Genomic DNA, 19,615 nt, shown 5'->3' on the forward strand with positions numbered 1-19,615 from the left:
AACCAAAATTTTATTTTGTTACAATTAACAGTTTCCATAATACCACTTCATTTAAATATAGTATCGATGACAATATATACACCATCAAATTTGTAAAATCTAATATAAACCATAAAATGATCATCTTCCTTTCACTTAAAATAGAGAGGATCTAATCTCCATATAATGTGGGACATCACCAGCCCGTTTAATAATGGACTTGACGGGAAATTTTTGTTTGGAAGTTATTGATGTGATATAAAGTAGATAGAAATTCTGAATTTTTTTGTATAAAAAAGTGAAAAAAAAAAAAATAATAATTTGTTTTGTAGTAAATTTATTTCAATAGTAATAAAAGGTAATACAAAGTTATTGATGCGATATGAAAAGTATCAATGTTGAGGAGTTGAAAAAAATTGAAAGTTTGGTAAAGCTCATTGCCAAACGACCCCACATCTCCAATAACTCTTTATCACCCTGTACTTCACAAAGAATCAGGCTCCTGAAAAGTATCAGCTTCTAACATTAATGTAAGGGCACAAAAACGAACTCTGGTACCTGTCTTCTCTTACAAATCCAGCAAAAGGTGCCAATGATTTATTACGAGACTACTAACCCCACATCTATAATAAAACCTAAATAAAATCAAGATTATATTCTCACCACTCTGAATTGGAGACAACATTGAAATACTGCAAGCAAAAGGAGGCTACCAAAAATACACAAAAACCATCAGGCAAAACTGACATTTGATGATGGATCATGGATCTAAATGTCATAAAAATCAAACATTCCTCTGAAGATAACTTCACCACCAGATCATGTAAGTTGAAGAGCACTGATAAGTTTCATACAGTTATTTGAAGGATGATTCTTTAATATATGATTCATATTAGTTTCATACAAGTATTTGACCAGAATTTAGCATCCCTGTTCGACATAAATAGAATAGAAAATGCTTCTCATTTCAAAATCAATCATATCAAGCCGCATATATAGAACCCCACTAAAGGGGTTAAACTAACTAATGAAACACCAAAACTCTAGAATTGCAAGACATTTATTTTCGGTTCAATGCACTCAAAAAGTATATCGTATTCTAGGTATACCAGAAAACCACAATCATATACCAGCTGCTGTATAGTCCTCATATGTCAAGGAGAAGCCGACGAGGGTCCTCTACAACATCTTTGATGCGTCGCAAAAAGAAAACTGCCTCTCTTCCATCAATCAACCTATGATCATAGGTTAGAGCTATGTACATCATTGGCCTTGGGACTATGTCACCTCCAACAACCATGGGACGGGTCACTATCGAGTGCATACCCAATATCGCTGACTGCAAGGAAAAGTTCATTAGCGTGAAATTCTCTTTCTGAGCACATGAAAAAGTAGATGTCGAGAAGGAAAGGAAATATATGAAGACAAAACTTGCACTCATTAAATGAACAAACCCGCATCAACAGCCAAAGAGTGGCTTGACAACATAACATGTAATCAGAAAGATAAAGGAGCAAATGCTAATCGTAGACATACTAAAAAAGAACCAAATTTCAAGTAATTGAGCACAGAAACCTGAGGCGGATTGATGATGGGGGTACTCAAAAGGCTTCCATAAACACCGCCATTAGATATTGTAAATGAACCTCCAGCCATCTCATCAATGGATAAAGATCCATCAATTGCCTTCTTTGCTAGCGTGCTGATCTCTTTCTCAATCTCAGCAAAATTCATTTTTTCAGCATTGCGGATAACTGGCACAACAAGGCCCTGGAGTGGAAATATATTGAAGAAACTTAATAGCAATTAACATATATAAAAGATTTATGATGTGTACTCCTACTTAGCAAGAGGAGTATATATATTGAAGAAATATATATATATATATATAACATGTTGCGAGAAAAGTTTATTTTTCCAATTTCTGAGGTATCAACCCTGTGTCCTAAAATAGTAGGTCCAACAGATAAGACAACTAGACAATCCACACCCAACATGCATACAGGAGGAGTTCAACAACATAGCTTACAATTTCACCTATTCTTACAAAGTACAGCTATATACAAAAAGATCCCAAAATGGCACTAAAATCATCTCTTTTTTTTTCTTTCTATAAGGAAGATAACTTATTAAAGGATAAAAGAAAATCATAGAATCAATGTCACTACATTATATATTCAATGGCCTAGATAAACAGGGGAATGTCGACAAACCTTAGGTGTACCAACGGCTACACTAATATCTATATAATCTCTATAGATGATATCATCCCCATCAATGACTGCATTTATAATAGGCTGATTTTGGAGTCCACTGACCGCAGCCTGAAATACGAGATGAAGGGAAGAAAAAAAAAATTAAGTACGTTTTTTGGTAAGTAAATGATATTTAAGCACACACATACAAGCACATGATGTTTACAGGTTAGTTTAAGTTCCACAATAGCAATTAAACATGTATTCCAGATTGCATACTTTCACAAATCCCGACATAAGTCCCAACTTGACTCCATGCTTTTCGACAAAAGCATCCTTGTAATCAGAACGGAGCTTCATCAAATTTGTCCTACAATAAGCAGCAATCAGTTAGATGAAAGTGTAGAGCAGAAGTGGAGGAAGTCTGCAAAAATAAATGTAATCTGTTCATATTTTTATTGGGGAAATATCAAATTTGTTCCTAGGTTTTCAATTTCGACAATGAAGCCTTTAGGTTTTACTTCAGTTTCAAATATGTCTCTCTGGCAACCTACCAATAAATTGATGACATGTGGCTCGCATATGATAAGTCATGCATCAATTGTATGTTCCACATGGAAAATCTACATTAAATTACAAATTTACCCTAAATACAAAATTAAACATAAAACTAATTTTTTTTTTAAAAAAAAAAGGTGGCGACTGTAAGGAGGATCTCAAAGTCGTGGGCAAGGACAATGATGGTGTAGGCAGGCTTGGGCAGGTCCCAGATGCAAAGAGTGCAATCGCTAGAGGCAGGGGTAAAGACGTTGGCCTGGCAGGGGTTCCAAACAGCAGAGTAGACACAGTAGGCATGCTAGTTGAAGGTGCCGACAGGGTTGACGTGCGGTCGAGGGTCCAATGCTTGACAGAGTTGTACCAGGACGTGGAGAGGAAGGAGACGTGGCAGACAGGGTTGTAGTCAGAATATGATAATGAATGCAAAAATTAAAATAAAAAAACATAACCAGGTTTGATAAAAATTATCAAAAAATCATCACTTTATCATGTAGAACTTTGATATAATAAGAATTTTAACAAAGGCAGGGGAAGTGGAGGAAGAAGACGTGTATAGAAATAGATGTATCCGTGTCTGTCAGTATGTGTGCATGGCTGAGTGTGAGATTTGAAAGAGAACGTTGTTCTAGGGGGATGATACCCATTGGTGCTCAATTCAAAGGATTGCTGCAACATTCAAGGAAACCTAATTGTATTAGTTAAGAATAAAAACAATTCCACGCAAATGGAAATTGTCTGTGTGCATGCACAAACGTGTATGTGACTACAAGATGGAAAACCAATCAAAAGATTAATCAATGTGCAATAAAAACAATAATGTAAGATAGTTTTGAAAAAAAAATCAATATAAGAAACCAAATTCTAAAATGTTGGAATTAAGGCTTCACTGAATTAAGCCTACTTTGTCCCTTGTTTGTATAAAAGCAAATAGATGGGAAAAGATCCAATCACAATCAGTTCAATTACAGGTTGAGTGTAGTGGGACCAACTCAATGAATAGCCCTACTAAGCTACTCCCAGCAAAGCCTAAAATCAGGGACACTGACATATGCTTTCAGAAAACATTACAATTGGATTGTACTTACATATCAACCTCATTGAATGTTGTTAACATTGCAAATGTGTTTTGAGAATCTTTCAATCGTGTAGCAACCCGTTTCCGGAGTCTTGTCATAGGAACCTGCAATTATGTGAGTTCTATACAATTTCAGGAAGACCACGAAAAATAATTTATGAAGATGCCAAGTACTAAAGACAATTAGAAAGCATTACAAGAACACTATTGTGGTATACTCAAACAAGAAAAGACAAAATTAATATGCTAAGTATTAAAGACAATTAGAAAGCATTACAAGAACACTATCGTGGCATAATAAAACAAGAAAAAGACTTACTCGTCTTTCCCTTTCTTTAGGGGGAAGCTGAGGCTCTGTAGCCGAGCGTTTGGGAGGTTGTGGAGAGGGTGCTTTACGCTTCTCAGTAATAGGAGCAGTTTCCACTTTAGGCTTTTGCTTCTCCTCAATCTTCTCAGCAGTAGGAGATGGCCGAGAAGCTGCTTTCTCTGATGCCTCCTCAGATGGAGCAACGTGAGCTACACCTTCAGCAGACTTTGAAATCACAGCAATCTTGGTACCTGGTTCCACAGTATCTCCTTCCTTGGCTACAAACTGCCAACATTAAAAATTAGATGCAGCAGCCAACACAAACATCCAAATCCTATCTGTTTCTGAGAGAGCAAAGACGTAAGAGCCGAGCACTTGTAAAAAATAGCTAATATGAAAAATCCAAGTTAACTAATATATAACCTTTTGGATCACACCCGCTTCAGGACTAGCAACATCAATTGTCACCTGATGGAAAATTAACAATACAAGCATTAAAATCATATCCCTTATTCTGCTCAGCAGGGGAAAAAATCCCATGGTAACTGTAGAAAGATTCAAACACATAGTTAAATATTGCATCATAGAAGCACCTTATCTGTTTCGATTTGAGCAATTGGCTCATCAACTTCTACTCTGTCACCAGGATCTGCCCTCAAAATAGCAGTAGAACATACAATTAATCACTAAAAATCATAAAGACGGAATGCCTTGGTAAATGACAGAATTCAGAAGCAAATACTTGGAATACATACTCTTCAAAAAATTTGCCAGAGTGCCATCAGTAATGGATTCACCCATGAAAGGGACAACAGCATCAACCAAATCACCTTAATCACATAAAATAACCAGAAGTTATCAGATCTGACACGAACAAAAGTATGCATAGCAAGTTTATAAAATGTCCAAGTCTGACCCTTTTTAAGAGGCACACAGCAAATATTGGAATTCTAGACACCGTTAAGGCATGTGCCACATGTTTTGAGCTTTGGTACTACCTTTCGGGGCAGAGAAGTGGTCAATTAGATTGCCATCCATGTTTAGGTGAGCCATCACAATTTTTGTTCCTCTTTCAATTTAGACTTACCAACAATACATATGCATACAAGCTTCTTAACAAAGACTGAACATGGCCTAGTGTTAAGCTGGTATCTAACTTATACACATCAGATAGAATGAAAAAATGTGAGGACAAGACATCACCTAGTACAGTACTTTAACTGATCAATTTCTCACTGAGAAGTGATTTTTTTTTTTTTTTTTTTTGATAATTTTGTTTAACAATATTGTTTAAAATCACTGAGAAGTGATTTTATTTAACAATATTTACAGGAGTTATAGTGCTAGCTCTCCAAAGAAAGAAGCTGTCTAACTAATAATGTTGCCACAGGGATAAAATTATTCCAAAAGTAACCAAACTATATGACAATATCCCATGAATCCCTCCATAATAAAACATGTAAAGACAACTATAAATATGAACAAGGAAGAAAATTGCCAAGAGAGACATGTAAATATCACACCATTGTCCGAAGAAAACAGCCTGCCCTGCATTTGCATTGTTGCTCCTCGCTGAATACCACCAACAACTTCCCTGTACGCCAGGAAAGTCAAAATGCTTAAAAGCAGAACACCAACAAAGAATAACAGTTCAACCGCCAAAAAAACCATCTTCAATGTATCATTTATTACTACCAAAGACTAATGAACACAACATTTCCAGAGCTTAAGCATCATTTCTTTCTTTTGACACGGATTCATATATTTCCATATTATGTGCGCATGTATAAAGGTGTATTTTTGTATACCTTCACATGGCATAATTGCATTAAACTTAGGGAAAATTACAGTTTACCCCCCCAAAGTTGACAGCATTTTTCAATTCGAACACTAAAGTTTCAATTTTTGCAATCCACCCCCTCAAAGTTCCAAATTTTTACAATTTGACCAATTGTATCTAAAACTTCCCATATTGCCCCTAATTTTTATTTTTTTTATTTTTTATAAAAAATTTTTAAAAAAAACCTTTGCAGCCCTAAATTTATTTATTTTTTCATAAAAAATAAAAAAATAAAAATAAAAATTAGGGGCAATATGGGAATTTTGGAATAATATTGGTCGAATTGGAAAAAATTGGAACTTTGTGGGGGTGGATTGCAAAAATTGAAACTTTGGTGTTCAAATTGAAAAACGCTGTCAACTTTAGGGGGGTAAACTATAATTTTCCCTTAAACTTAAACCTAACTTAGGCATGGAAAAGGGGCATTAAACTAAATCTTACTGGAAGCAAACTTGTTTTTATATTGTGACTGCCTCAAGTCCACCACATTGCCATTCATTTAAAATTGTATTCCATTAACTGAATTAGTGAAATGAAAAAATGATGTCACTAACCTCGTTGGCCTTAAACTAACCGAGCCACCTGCAATAACAATAAATTATTAAAGGCACTAATGACAAAGAAAATTAAGACAACCAAATATATATAAGAGCATTATTATTGAGCTCTTCAAATGAAAGTTAAATTTGAAGAGAAAATCCCACTTTTTATAATTTGGAGAGCCACTTTTAAAATGAATCAAACATCAAACTCTCCACATCTTTCTCTATTTTAGTTAAATATTCTTTTATTCTTTCTTTGTTCTTGGTAGATGAGAGATAGATGGGGAATGAATATATAACCTTAAAAAACTAAACATCTTTCACTTTTTGACTCTTGATATTTGGAGAGCCTTGTTGACCAAATTTTAATTTGAAAATAGAGTAGAGAGCTTTATAAATGATCATTTTTGTGAGTTTTGTCAAATTTTTGAAGAAAAGCTAAATTTAAAGAGCTCAATAGGAATACTCTAAGCTAATGCCAAGTGGCTTAGACAAATAAACGTAAAGAGCACTTAAGACTTACAAGGTAAAATGAGGTGACAAAAATCCCGTACATGTCCAATTCCTCTTGTTTGTAGTAAAATCTGCTCAAATAAACAAAAATACAACTTATAGGAATCTCTCCAAACAAAGAATTGAAAAGAAAGCACACCAAAATTTAGGATACATACTAATTTGCCAAAAGGAAGTAAAAATAGAATAGGCCATAAATCTAATAAATCAACTAATTAACAAGATATGCTATATCAAATCATTCTGAAATCAAACACCGTTCACACCAAAATAACAAATTTCAAGCATATTTCACCATAAATTTCAATTTTACCACATAAGCATAACCCAGTTTTCTATTTCTATGAATTGAACCACAGACACCACAGACAGTTAGATCTGAGAGACAAATTAAGAGCAATAGCGGATGTTCAAAAAAAGTACCTTCTTCTCTGCAAGGGAGGAAACTCTTGAAGTAGACCCCACAGACCGACTCGCATGCAATGACTGCCCCAAAAACTAAAACAAAAGCGCCATTGGGTTTCAGAAATGAATCAAACATGAGGAACCAATCTTCAATTCCTAACTGTAAAAACACAGGCCATGCCAACACGTTTTTAATTAACAAATGAGAGAAATATTTAGAGTTGTTACCGAAACAGAGCCGCCAGAACCAACTCTTCGCCTTACAACACCCAACATTACTGTGTTGATCTCTGTTTTCACAATAAACAAGTTTAACTGCATTAATAAATAACACAAAAAAATATCAATATAAATGAGTGCATACATCTCTAGATATATATATATGTTGTGGAAACAAGTTTTAACTACATTAAAGAATAACACAAGCACAATCTCAACACAAATGAGTACAAACATATCTAGATATATATGTAGAGGTGTATTATATGTGCTGTTTGGTTGCCGAGAAAATATAGGAAAAGTTAACAAACCAAAAGGTTTGAATCTGAAAACATTCAGCATGAGAAAACAAAAGCCTTTTCAACCATGACTGCCTATGAACAACCATCCTGTTTAGCTGAGGTATGAATTTTTGTGCCATTTAGTGGAACATAACAAACCGAAAAAAATAATAATAATAATTTTTTTTTTTAATTTAACTGTCCTCAATTTCTGAGTAACCAAACAGAGAAATAAGAGAATGAAACGCATGGCAGTGTAGTATAAAACGAATGCAAGAGAGAATCGGTGGATTACAGAAGCTTATCTGATTGAAGAATACAGAGATTTCTTCGGACACAGTGGATCAAAAGGTAGGGTTTCCACAGAGAGAGAGAGAGAGAGAGAGAGAGGAGTCAGCCGCCAAGATTTTCAAGCAAGCTACAAGTGGCAAATTGAACTTTCCATAATATATAATATATAATAATAAAAATAATTATATTAAATTTAATTATTCAGATTTAAAGTCAAGAAAAATAGTATAATCTACAGAGGAGAATTGAAGAGTTGCAGAATTTAATAGTGCAGTGACCAAAATCTCCCAAGTACACGGCTCTCGTTTCGCGTCATTGGTCTTCCGAAAAGGAAAAGAGCGGGCAAGTTAGGACAAGGGCAGTGAAATTATAGCACTACATTGATTGTAATATTTATGTAATTGGTCTGAATTTTGAACTATAAAAGAATGTAGGCTGTGTTTGGCAAAGGGCAGACTGGACGGGACTTAAAAATTAAAAAATTATTCTCAAAATCAATTTTAATATTTTTATTTTTTACATTATATCAATCACTTTTTATTACTATTCAAATAAAAAAATTACTACAAAACAAATTTTTTCACTTTTTTATACAAAACATTCATATTTTTTTTTCTCATATCAATCAAATCTACTACAATACCGTTTCACTCCCTTTTTTTATTCCATTGCCAAACACAACCGTAAGTAATAGTGGTAGGGCTTGCAAAATGGGCTGCGTGATCGTATTTCGGTCGACTTGTTTTACCCACAAACTTATTAATAATCGATCCGAACACGACTTATTTAGTTAAATAGGTTAGATATTTCAACCTAACTCTTTAAAAAACACAAGTGACACAACACGAATCATTTGACCCATTTGGTAATGAATTATTTGAATATTGTCAAAATCAAGTTTTAAAATAAAATTGAAAACGAGTTTCTGATGTTTTCTTTAATGTTGTACATTGAAAGAAAAATTTTCTGAAAAATTTAGTAAATGTTTAATTATAGATAATTTTTGGGATATAAAAGAAACTTGGGTATCATTTTGATAGATGATTGAGTTGAAAATTGAAAGATATTAAGAAACATTTATTTATATTTATATTTTGTTTAAATTTTCTTAGCACTCAATTAATATTAATTTCATTTCCCTAGTTACAGATTTTCTTGATTACTGGTTTGATCCCAAATTGGGCCAATTGGGCCTCTTCCAGGTCCTTAACAGAAGCCAACTTTACCTAGAATTGATTGCATGGGTCTCAAAAAAAAGGAAGAGAGGCACGTGAAGATATAACCCCATTTGTAGCCAAGAATATCCCACTAGAACATTATCCAACTCAATTGGCTGGAGACATTTGAAGTGGGAATTTGTAGAAAAGAGACCAATCTTCTGCTACTTTGCCACATGAGTCTTACAATGAGGTGCATCCAATTCCAGACTCCGTTGGCTCCCCTGCACTTGCATCTCAAACACAAACACCCTCTAAGGACATCTCAACTGCTCTGGCTCTCTACCAATGAACCTATTGAGCTTATTCTACACAGACCAAACAACCTGCCACAGCTGGCTCCTAGGCCCAAGGCCCTTCCCAGTTTCCTTGTTCTCGGCGCTTCATCTGCAGCCAAGGCCGGCGGCGACATATCGGTCCTCCTCCCGACCGGGTTGGTCTCTTAACCTCGTAAACAAAGCAGTTGATAGATACTGCGTTTCAAAGCCAATTGTTCACTCTTTTTTTTTTCTCATTTATCAGTGCAGCACTTTTCTTTCTGTACTTCATAGCAAATTTCCTCGTGCCGAATTTCATCTCCAAGAGCTTCCAGTTTGACAAGGAAAGTGAAGGCCAGAAGCAAAGTGATGATGATTAATATTCCATTTAAGATGTAATCAGTCCGGTTTAAGATGAGAAAACCGGCACAAACATAAGCAGTCGAGCAAGCTCGGAAGCAAAGAAATAGGGCTTCATGCGCACCAAACCATGAGAGCGTGTGGCTAAAAAAGCGCGTCATTCTTCCATGCGATATGGTCATTGTGGTAGGAAACCTACATTTTTATTTCCTTAATAAGTTGTATCATCATATTTTTATTCTATTTTTTTAATAAGCTATTTCTAAAAAGCTAAGCCTTAGATTTTTTTTCTTCTTTTTTTAATCTAAATAAGTTATGCTTTATTTTATAAATTCAATGTAGATGTCTATGACAATTCCGCAAAAAAGAAACATAATTTTGCATAATGTAATTGGAGGTTGATCCTCTCGAAGTGATCACTTGGACATTCAATTCCCTTAAAGCGATCGATTTATCATTTTCTTGTATTTTTTTTATTTTCAATTCATAGAGCCAACCACCAGATCAAGTATGAGAGCGGACACAATTCATCAAGTATGAGATTAAATGGATTGCAATTTTTTGATCAAATCATAGAAGGAATGACCTATTGGTTGTATTAAAATGTCTCAGTAGTCAATACTATGTATTGGCATAGTATTAGATTGTTAAATACAGATAGATGAGTAGAGCTATTAAAAAAGAAATAGTTACCTTCATACCAGTGTGGATAGAGTAGACCTTTATCGATATCAACTACAGAACGTGGCGATATGGTGGGGATATGTTATGATTTATCCCATGTGACTTAATGCAATCTTAACCATAGGTATATATATAAGCTCTTGGACAAATTTTCTTGTAAGTCGATCTTTAAAGGATAAGTTTACCCAAGGTTGATTTACCATTTTCTCTCACAATTTTGACCATATGTATCTCTAGATAGTGATGATTTTAAAAACCCGTCTCCGAAAAGCAATTCCATTCTCTCATTCCTATTGTGACAAAACAATAAATTCTTTGATGTGTTACTAATGGCATCTAAAATAGCAGGGTATTCAAAATAATTTACAATTACCTGCAATACCAACCATGTTGCTTAACCCCGACTAAGGGGAAAAACAAAGGAAAAAATAAAAAGTTATGTCTAAACAACCGTCCAATCATTTTCTTCTGGACAATGAGGTTTTTCAGCAGGTGGAGTAGTTTCTCGCTTAGGAGGCTTCTTAGAAAATAACGATGACTTGCTGTCAAAGAAACTTGAGAACGGTTGGCGATTTGGATTCTCTTCGGAGTCCTTCTGGTCGTTTGAAGCTGGTTTTCTTGATTGTTTATCCTTGCCACCAAAGTTGAATCCAAGCCTCTTAAATCGGCGTTTTAGTTCACCCACAGAGGCGGTTGTTCCTTCTGGCTGCTTCATCATTGTTACGACCTCGTCCGGATTGAGTAACATCGTCTCCACTGTTTCATATACCTAGAATAGATTTCAGCAGATCAACTTCCTTATCATTTCTTTCTAAGAAATGTAAAACTAAAGTAACATAGTCAGTATGAATGTGATGTACTTCCACACATGGTGAATTTACTAAATTCTCTTGCTGCCACTAGAGCAAGGATTTGCCTGGCTAGACGTGCATAGAATATTTCCCGTGGCTTTCACTCAAATCAACAATAGAAATAGGCACATAACAAAATGACCATTTTAATGAAACAAAATGAATATAACCATATTTTGAACATACTCTTACGTGGACTGTGTTTTTGGAATTACTCTATGCTCACCTCCATTACTTGATATTATGCTTATATCATTTTAATACAATTACGCATCATTTATAAGTTTTCATCTACTGTGTTGGAGTAACAATTACTGAAAATTGCGTATAATCCATTTTTGCATTTCTGGACTCCCGTTTAAAGTGAGGGTTGTCACCTCAAATACCACGGAAGTAAACACAATTAATTTTCAATTCCACAGCACATCCAAAGACCCCCATATTTAATCACTTTGTCAAACTGACTTCTAATGGCTCATCAAAGGTTCTGGTCCAATTGAATAATTTCGTTGGTATCAGTCTCTTGCAGTCTTAACAAAAACCTACCTGGCAAAGATCGTCAACTTTCTCAGTCCTGGTGCTGCTTTGACAAGTGGCAACGACGTAGTCTTTGCACTCAAAGAACAGCTTTGACAAATTATTGTTCGTGGACAGCGTAGCCTCAGCAATTACGAATCCTAAACCAAGCTGAATATTTTAGAACAAAAGACATTATTAGCAGTGTAAGAGTGACATTTGATTGCCGCATTTGCAAAAAGTGCATAAGAATAAGTTCCTACCAGTAATCATAACGTATGGGAAGAATCAATAGCATGAACTTCTAGAAAACAGCTAAACTAAAATGAAGAATCATAGATCTGCTGGTTTCTACCAGAATAAATATCTATATCCAAATTAACATAGGTAGAACAATTCTATCTTTTTCTAAACATTGATGAGTAAAACAGTCCTAATTTCTAGGGATAAATGATGATATGAAACCTATACCTTAATACCTGAATTGTAACTGATAAAGCTCTAGTATGAAAAATATTGGTTTGCAGAAAATGATTAGAAAATAAAATATACCCAAAACTGATTATATTGACACAAAATGAAACATAGTAAAACTGAAAAAAAGCAATTATACGTCAATAAAGAACTTACTAAAGAAACAAACAGCTGCTCAAAAAGCTCAGAGGTTGGCATATCCTCTAAAGCGTTCAGTATACCTTCCCTACAGAATCGTTGTCCAATGTTTTCTAGTCAAACAGCTATATGTATAAAAAGAAATTTAAAATAATAATATCAGTGATGTTCTTCCAACTTACACTGCCAAATCCTCATCAAAGAGGGGTGTTTGTTTGACAGCTGGTATTGCTTTGGCTGTCTCCCACAGCTCATGCCACAAATTACCTAAAATAATAACAAAATTCCAATTAAGCAAGAGCATGTATAACTTGTCAATGCCTGTGTGCATTATAAGGTACAGACTAACTATTAAAGGATGGCAACAGACTTGGTTTTGTTTTTACTAAGTATATTTTACAGATTACATGCTACACAATTTGGCTTCACCCTTTTTTCCATATACATGTAAGCCAACCTTTCTAAATCAACCATCGGCTCACTAAGTTTCCGAAATGAAAAAGTAAGTACCACTTCAGAATCGTCATAACATCAATCGTGTTACACAGTACTCTGTAATATACCCATATTGTCTTTCCTAACCAACTCAACCCATTTTTGCGATGACATTGGCAATGAGAGAAGCCTTCTATAGTAAACTTGCAATATAGATTCTATACTATATTCAATGTCAATTAAAAGTTACAAAACTAGCACTATGGTAAGCCCCACAAGTGCAAAAGCTTTTTCAATGCTATTAGACTCTTAAATTGCAGCTATCAATTCTATATTCTAAATCGCCAACAAATTAATAAAGAATCTATTCACAACTCAAAAGGTGAATCATGAACCAGATTGCAGACTGACTCATCAATTTAATTCATTTGAGTACAATGCAGCACATCCCAATTATCACGTACCTACAAGCTACCTATGTCAAAAAAAAAAAAAAAAAAAGGAAAATTTCCTGTCACAACTCATTTGATTCATTTGCAGACTAGCCTTAAAAACAGAAGTCATACGATTCCATTCACATAATTCAAGGCTTTGAAAAATAATCCTCTAGAAAACACAAGGCAACAGCTGTAACAACTCATACAGATCCATTCTAATGTTATATGTTCTGCAATCCAACACCCATCAAATTGAGAAGATACAGAAAAACCCAAAGGCATAAAGGGTATAACATAGTTCTTAGAACACATTGGGTCTGGGGTCCACAAGGTGATGGCTGCAAAGTACACCAATACAATATACATCTGACATCATTATGCATTTCATATATTTCATGTGTTGCAATGGCACCCAAAATTAGTCTCAACATAATTTTTAGGAACTCACTCCATATATAGCAAGTGTTGCTAATATAAACTAAATAATGACAACGAGCTATACATTACATCATTTTCTCAAGAAGCAAAGCAAATCTGCACTGCAATGTATGTATGTAGTATCCTCTTTCTATAAATGTTAAAAAATGCTATGAAAATCTCATGCAGCAAAGTTAATATAGAAATGGATGAAGAAGAATGGGTTCCACCTTCTTTTTGCATTCGACTACTTAGTTGACCTCTTGTTGATGATAAGTCAATGGTATCAAAATCAGCTTTACCCTCAGTTTCCATCCAATCAGGAGGAGAGTGCCATCTAACGAAATCTTCCAAAATACAACCAGGATTTGCAGCCTGACACATGATAGTTAACAAAATCAAGTTAAATTAAAAATTAGACACCATTCTAACTGCATATAAACATCCAGTGGATGCATAAGACAAACTTTCTACATCACAAAACTTAACCTTGAAAGCCTGCATGTCAGAGAGGAGTTGAGAACACCCAGCACCAACACTGACCATAAAGATAAGGTAATTTGTCAAACAAAGCCTAGATTCATAAGAATGTGTACTTTAAACATGATAAAATCACAAACCAGCATTCTTCATATAAAAAGTCGTTAGATGCAAACATTAGCAAAATAAAGGGTCCATATATGACTGCAATCTAACAAATTTACAGCATCTAGAAATTAGTTTCGTGGATAATTTTATGCATGAATTGACTTCTCTTCAGCTACATTTATGTATCCCACTTCTGTTTATGCAGTTAAAGAGACATTTTTCTGTCTTTTTTAAAGGTTTGTGCCACAAGGAGAAATCTGTCAAAGCTAGACCAAAAAAAAAAAAAACAGTACTTAAGCATTTTTATATGAAAAAAAAACATTGGCCGTCTTAGACCTGTGACAGGTTGAAGTTGAAAACAATAACTAAATACTGCCAGAAATTATAAAGAAAAACATGTTTGCATAGCTTAGCCATATCAAGATTGAATCATGCTATTCAAAGCCCACTAAAGACAAAACATGTAGCCCCAAGACCTTGGCTCAGGGCATAAGGGGGTGACATGGAATAAATGCACGTCATGCATATGAGAAGCAACCAGACGATCCTTACATTTCACAAATCATACTCATAAAGACTATACAGCCTGGGGATACATATAAGGACCATTTAAACAATATTTAAAAAAGTAACTGGTTTGAAATATAATTTAACTGCTTAGATTAGATGAGATTTCCTCAATATACTAACCTCCCTGTTCGAAGCACAAATTCCTCAGTTTCTTTGATAAGATCTTCAGTAAGCAAAGGTCCTTCCTACATGTGGGTGCATAAAGATCTCAATTACAGCCTACAGGAGTAAATTACAGGATTTACTGTTTAGCATGGATTATTATCCAGACCTGGGTCACTGGGGAGTACACAGGTTCACCAGTTTCCAACATTGTTAGGTTACTGAATGGACGATCTGCACCTAGTCGAAGAACAAGCTCCCCAGTGCTTATTCTAGCATACAAAATAGGACTTGCAGGAATAATGTCATTAGAACCAGCTGATTCTGCAGCATTTGAGCTGGCCTCCCTCACGGCATAATCTAATGATTCAGTAGCAATAGCAAAACGCCTTTTCCGGGAAACACAGCAATTGATAACTTGCAACTGCTGATACAATAGACAGGAATTCAGATCCGGAATCTCATCCAGAGGGATCCCAGGCACATATTGCTCTTCAGAGCAAAGTGATCTCAGCTACATATGGAAAAGAATCAAATCAAATGTTGTCAGCTGAAAATTAATGATAAAGCAGCATTGATACAGTCATGCAGCATTGATGCAGTCATGCAGCATATTCCACTGTCTCAAAGTGATAGTATCTCAACAACTACAAGTTCTAGATGAAAAAAAGAATAAGAAGATTAATTAACAGCAGAAAACTGTACCAACATGCACAGAACATATTCATTAAATACATATATGGACTAAATTATGTGCAGTTGTCTTTTTAAAAGACAATAGGTCATCAATTTAAGATGATAAATTCCATTGCACAATAATAGATCTTTCACACACACTTCATATTCCTTCAAGAAAAGATTGGAATTTTACAATATAAATCAGGCACCAGTCAAATTGTAAAGCAAGAAGTACAAAATATTTCTTTTTTATTAGAATTTATTTCAGAACTTCCAGAGAACTCAAGCACTGTACAGCCCACTTACTTTGGTAGCAACCCTGCACCAAAACAGGACCATTTTCCGCAGGGTTTTAAAGCTTCCAATGACTTCAGCCAGCTTAACAACAAGGCTTTCAGGAGGAGCACCATGAATATCTTTTGGCAAAGATGTTATGGCGGTTGCCTCTGAACCAATGCTGATCTTCCTCGTGAGAAAATTTCCCTCTGCAAATATCTTGCAGATATTATAATGGGAGTGAAAGATCTTCACAGGATGATGCATAAAAAATGACATAATGTCCATCCAACAGGATGATAAGTGAGCAGATGAAATAAAAATGTGCATATACCTGTATCAAACAGTGAATTAATCAAAGATAGAACTTTCTCATTATCACCAATTGCAAATTCAAGTGTAATCTTGTCCTCCTTTTCACGAAGCACTAATGACTTCACCGCAGAGAGACTGAGGCCAGTCCTCTCCCTGACAGGTGAAGAACCCCCAGATGATACCAGACAGTCTTTCAATGACTTAAACTTCTTTCCAGCCCTGGACAAGAGGTGCAAAAGTAGATGAGCAAGAGAAGAACATCAGGAACAAGGACATGACCTCATTGTCATGTGTTGAACATTCTTAAGTGTGTATGGGACAGAAAATAGTTAACTCTTGGAGATTATAGTAGTGTTACTTCTAGAATATTATGGTCACACTTAAAGATTACAGCAAAGCATGCATTGCGGGGGGAAAAGGTAAGATGAGATCAATTATGATATGTTCCAATCAAAACAGAAAAAATAAGTTTTTAACGTAAAAAAAATTTGAACATAACTTTCTTCCTCCACGAAAAGGGAAAGCAATGACTGAAGATTTATGCAAATTTATCAACAAACAAAATTAAGGCAAAAAAATTGCCACTTGTGAACAACAAAAACTTACTCAACAGCTACAGCCAATTGCTTCATGACAGATGATGGGGGAATGTTCCCTGTGCTGGCAGTAACAAAACCTTCTACCGCAGGTATCGTTTCTGCGCTCTAAAAGGAAAAAAAAAATCAAATTCCACTTATCAGTATGGAAAAATATTCCGTTCTTTTTTTTTTTTGATAAGTAAATATTCCGTTCTTAAGAACAGAAAGACAAGAAAATGCTAATGACCATTATTATCAATTTGCCAATCATGACCTTTCTTGACCTTTCCGGCTGTTAAGTATAACAAAGATTATGATCATACATTTCTACTTCTACCAAAGTACCATGCATGGAAGCCCGCAGCAAATGTTACTAATTTCACTTTTATCATTCAAATGAAAGCGCACTCATTGGAAAGCAAAAGAAGATGAAAAGGCCTCGAAGAATCTATATTTCTCTTTTTGCAGGCAACGATTGGAGACTACTTCAAGAACTTCAAATTTTTTCCCTCATAATAGGTTGATCCCTGCCTATGAACCCCTTTCTCCCTTGGGGAAGGGAAGAGAATAATAATTTTATTTTGCATCCATGACACAGATTGATAATAATTTATCAATCTGGCTTTTGTAACATATTATTTTCTTATTAAAGAAAAGGAAAAGAAATCAATCCGACTCTTCTTTATTTTCAGAACTACTTTTAGAAATAAAACAATATTTTGGTGTTGAATTGAGAGCTTTGAAAAATGTCAAATACAGCATTGGCTTGTACAAATTTTCTCGTGTTTGCATGCCCTTACTTTTGTTTTTTTGCTCTGCCCACACAATTTAGTTCCATTTTGTGAGGCTACTTCTTCATTTCTTTTTAATGATAAGTAAGTAGCAACCCCACTTTAATATTGGAAAAAGTTCTTACGTCCTTTGTACACAGTAAAGTAGAGAACGCTGCACGAACCATACGAAGCTGGTCAAACATCATGCACAATAACAGTAGACATACAAGATACGAAGAATTAAGCACATAAAAAGCCACCTTAGCCTCAAGATCATTTTTCATGTTCAGCAGGTACAGATTTTCATCATAAAACGGAACAGACATGGCTGAATTCTCGACTTTTTCAGTATCTTCAACGTCCTTCCTCCCGAATTTAATGTTTCTGAATCTATCCTGCCAATCCTGCTTCGTCCCTATCTGCGCAGCTCTCCACCTCAAATGCTTTGGTTCATTGTAAACCTGTATTATATCCCATTAAGAATCTTTAAATTCATTTAAAATAATAATAATCAGAATTGGAAAAATAACAACAATAATTATACATATAATGCAACACGCATGTTATTAGTTGCTGTGAAAACGTACAATTTTATCCTAAAATAATAATAATAATATCAATAGTAGCAAATTTGTGAATGACCAAAAAAATTAAGAACATTCAATTATCCTATGTAAGATTGAAAATATTTTTTCATGTTCCAATTGATTGCAAAATGTCCTCTCACGCTTTGATGCCAAAATTCCAAAATTATATACACATGTGGACGTATATGCATATATTTCCACTCAGCTAACTCTGACGCAACAATTTAGCTTAGTGGAGTCGATTCCAGTGTCTCATTTGTTTTTACTTCTCCAATTCAAAATCGACATAAGGTGCAAACAAGACCAATTCTGCGTTCTCTTATCTCCTAGAGTTTCTTGGAAACCAAACACGAAAAAAGATCATCATAAATGAATTAAAACCCAGTAAATACAAACCGAGTCAAACTTCGAACAGCTGAATCCTTCATTTCCGATTAAAAGTGAAACGAAGCTCGGTCAAATCAATCTCAAAAGAAAAAACAAATCCAATCTTCCAATCTTCTCCAAATGTTCATTCAGATTAGAGACCAAAGAAAAAAAAATGTATACCTTCGATTCGTGCTCGTTGTTTGGAGATTCACCCTCCGATTGCTTCGTCAAATCCTTCGGAGATTGTTTATCAAAATCTTCACCAATTAAGAGTAATGTATTAGAGCAACATATACCAGGTCAAAGCAATTCAAAAATAGTAAACGGAAATGAAACTTGTGAAGGAGATTGAAACGAAAAGAAAACGAAAAATTATTAAAAATCAAACTAGTGTACCTCGATCGGGTTTCAAGTCAGAGAGGACTCGCTCCGCTTTCGCAGCCGCAGAATTGAAGGCGGTCCTCGCTTTGGAGACAAAGGAGGGCGCCTCCATTCCCTACACTGCGCCTGTGGAGCCTATGTTTGAGATATGATCAACGAGAATCAGGGCATGTTTGTAGAGAAAATGAGAGACAGAAGAGAGACTGTGTGTAAGAGAGAGAGAGAGAGAGAGACAGAGAGAGAATCAGTGGAAGAGTAGCGGAAAGACGGTGAATTTTGGTATTTTATAAGTTGTTGTTGCTGCTGCTGTTGGTGATTGGATCCATTATCCATATTCCAAAATTTCATGAAAAGTGCTGGTGGCGACCTGGAGGCTATTGCGACGAAAAGGTTCGACTTATTAAAGT

The 19,615-nt window shown here is 35.0% G+C and overlaps 3 protein-coding genes across 3 annotated transcripts; 1 reads left to right on the top strand and 2 right to left on the bottom strand.

Annotated features, from left to right (window-relative positions):
* Nucleotides 1-912: 912 nt before the first annotated feature.
* On the bottom strand, nt 913-8,544 carry LOC132176142 (dihydrolipoyllysine-residue succinyltransferase component of 2-oxoglutarate dehydrogenase complex 1, mitochondrial). Its single transcript, XM_059588272.2, has 15 exons — nt 8,210-8,544; nt 7,643-7,704; nt 7,433-7,507; nt 7,020-7,080; nt 6,509-6,536; nt 5,638-5,708; nt 4,870-4,944; nt 4,708-4,763; nt 4,538-4,582; nt 4,127-4,399; nt 3,818-3,912; nt 2,454-2,544; nt 2,193-2,303; nt 1,555-1,749; nt 913-1,318 (listed from the first exon to the last, which is right to left on the bottom strand). The coding sequence occupies exons 2-15, from the start codon at nt 7,688-7,690 to the stop codon at nt 1,127-1,129; spliced, it is 1,416 nt and encodes a 471-aa protein (XP_059444255.2). The 5' UTR covers nt 7,691-7,704; nt 8,210-8,544; the 3' UTR covers nt 913-1,126.
* Nucleotides 8,545-9,535: 991 nt separating this feature from the next.
* On the top strand, nt 9,536-10,319 carry LOC132176230 (uncharacterized). The gene is made up of 2 exons (XM_059588374.2): nt 9,536-9,855; nt 9,945-10,319. Exons 1-2 carry the CDS (start codon nt 9,599-9,601, stop codon nt 10,057-10,059), a joined length of 372 nt encoding a protein of 123 aa, XP_059444357.2. The 5' UTR covers nt 9,536-9,598; the 3' UTR covers nt 10,060-10,319.
* A 670-nt stretch (nt 10,320-10,989) lies between these two features.
* LOC132174720 (Rab3 GTPase-activating protein catalytic subunit) lies at nt 10,990-19,472 on the bottom strand. The gene is made up of 14 exons (XM_059586368.2): nt 19,224-19,472; nt 19,008-19,084; nt 18,132-18,332; nt 17,127-17,224; nt 16,540-16,739; nt 16,236-16,414; nt 15,421-15,765; nt 15,270-15,334; nt 14,481-14,529; nt 14,222-14,366; nt 12,885-12,969; nt 12,721-12,790; nt 12,121-12,261; nt 10,990-11,492 (listed from the first exon to the last, which is right to left on the bottom strand). Exons 1-14 carry the CDS (start codon nt 19,318-19,320, stop codon nt 11,166-11,168), a joined length of 2,079 nt encoding a protein of 692 aa, XP_059442351.2. The 5' UTR covers nt 19,321-19,472; the 3' UTR covers nt 10,990-11,165.
* Nucleotides 19,473-19,615: the final 143 nt, after the last annotated feature.

Source organism: Corylus avellana, chromosome 3, assembly GCF_965113065.1.
Source record: "Corylus avellana chromosome 3, dhCorAvel1.hap1.2, whole genome shotgun sequence".
Taxonomy (NCBI): Eukaryota; Viridiplantae; Streptophyta; class Magnoliopsida; order Fagales; family Betulaceae; genus Corylus; species Corylus avellana.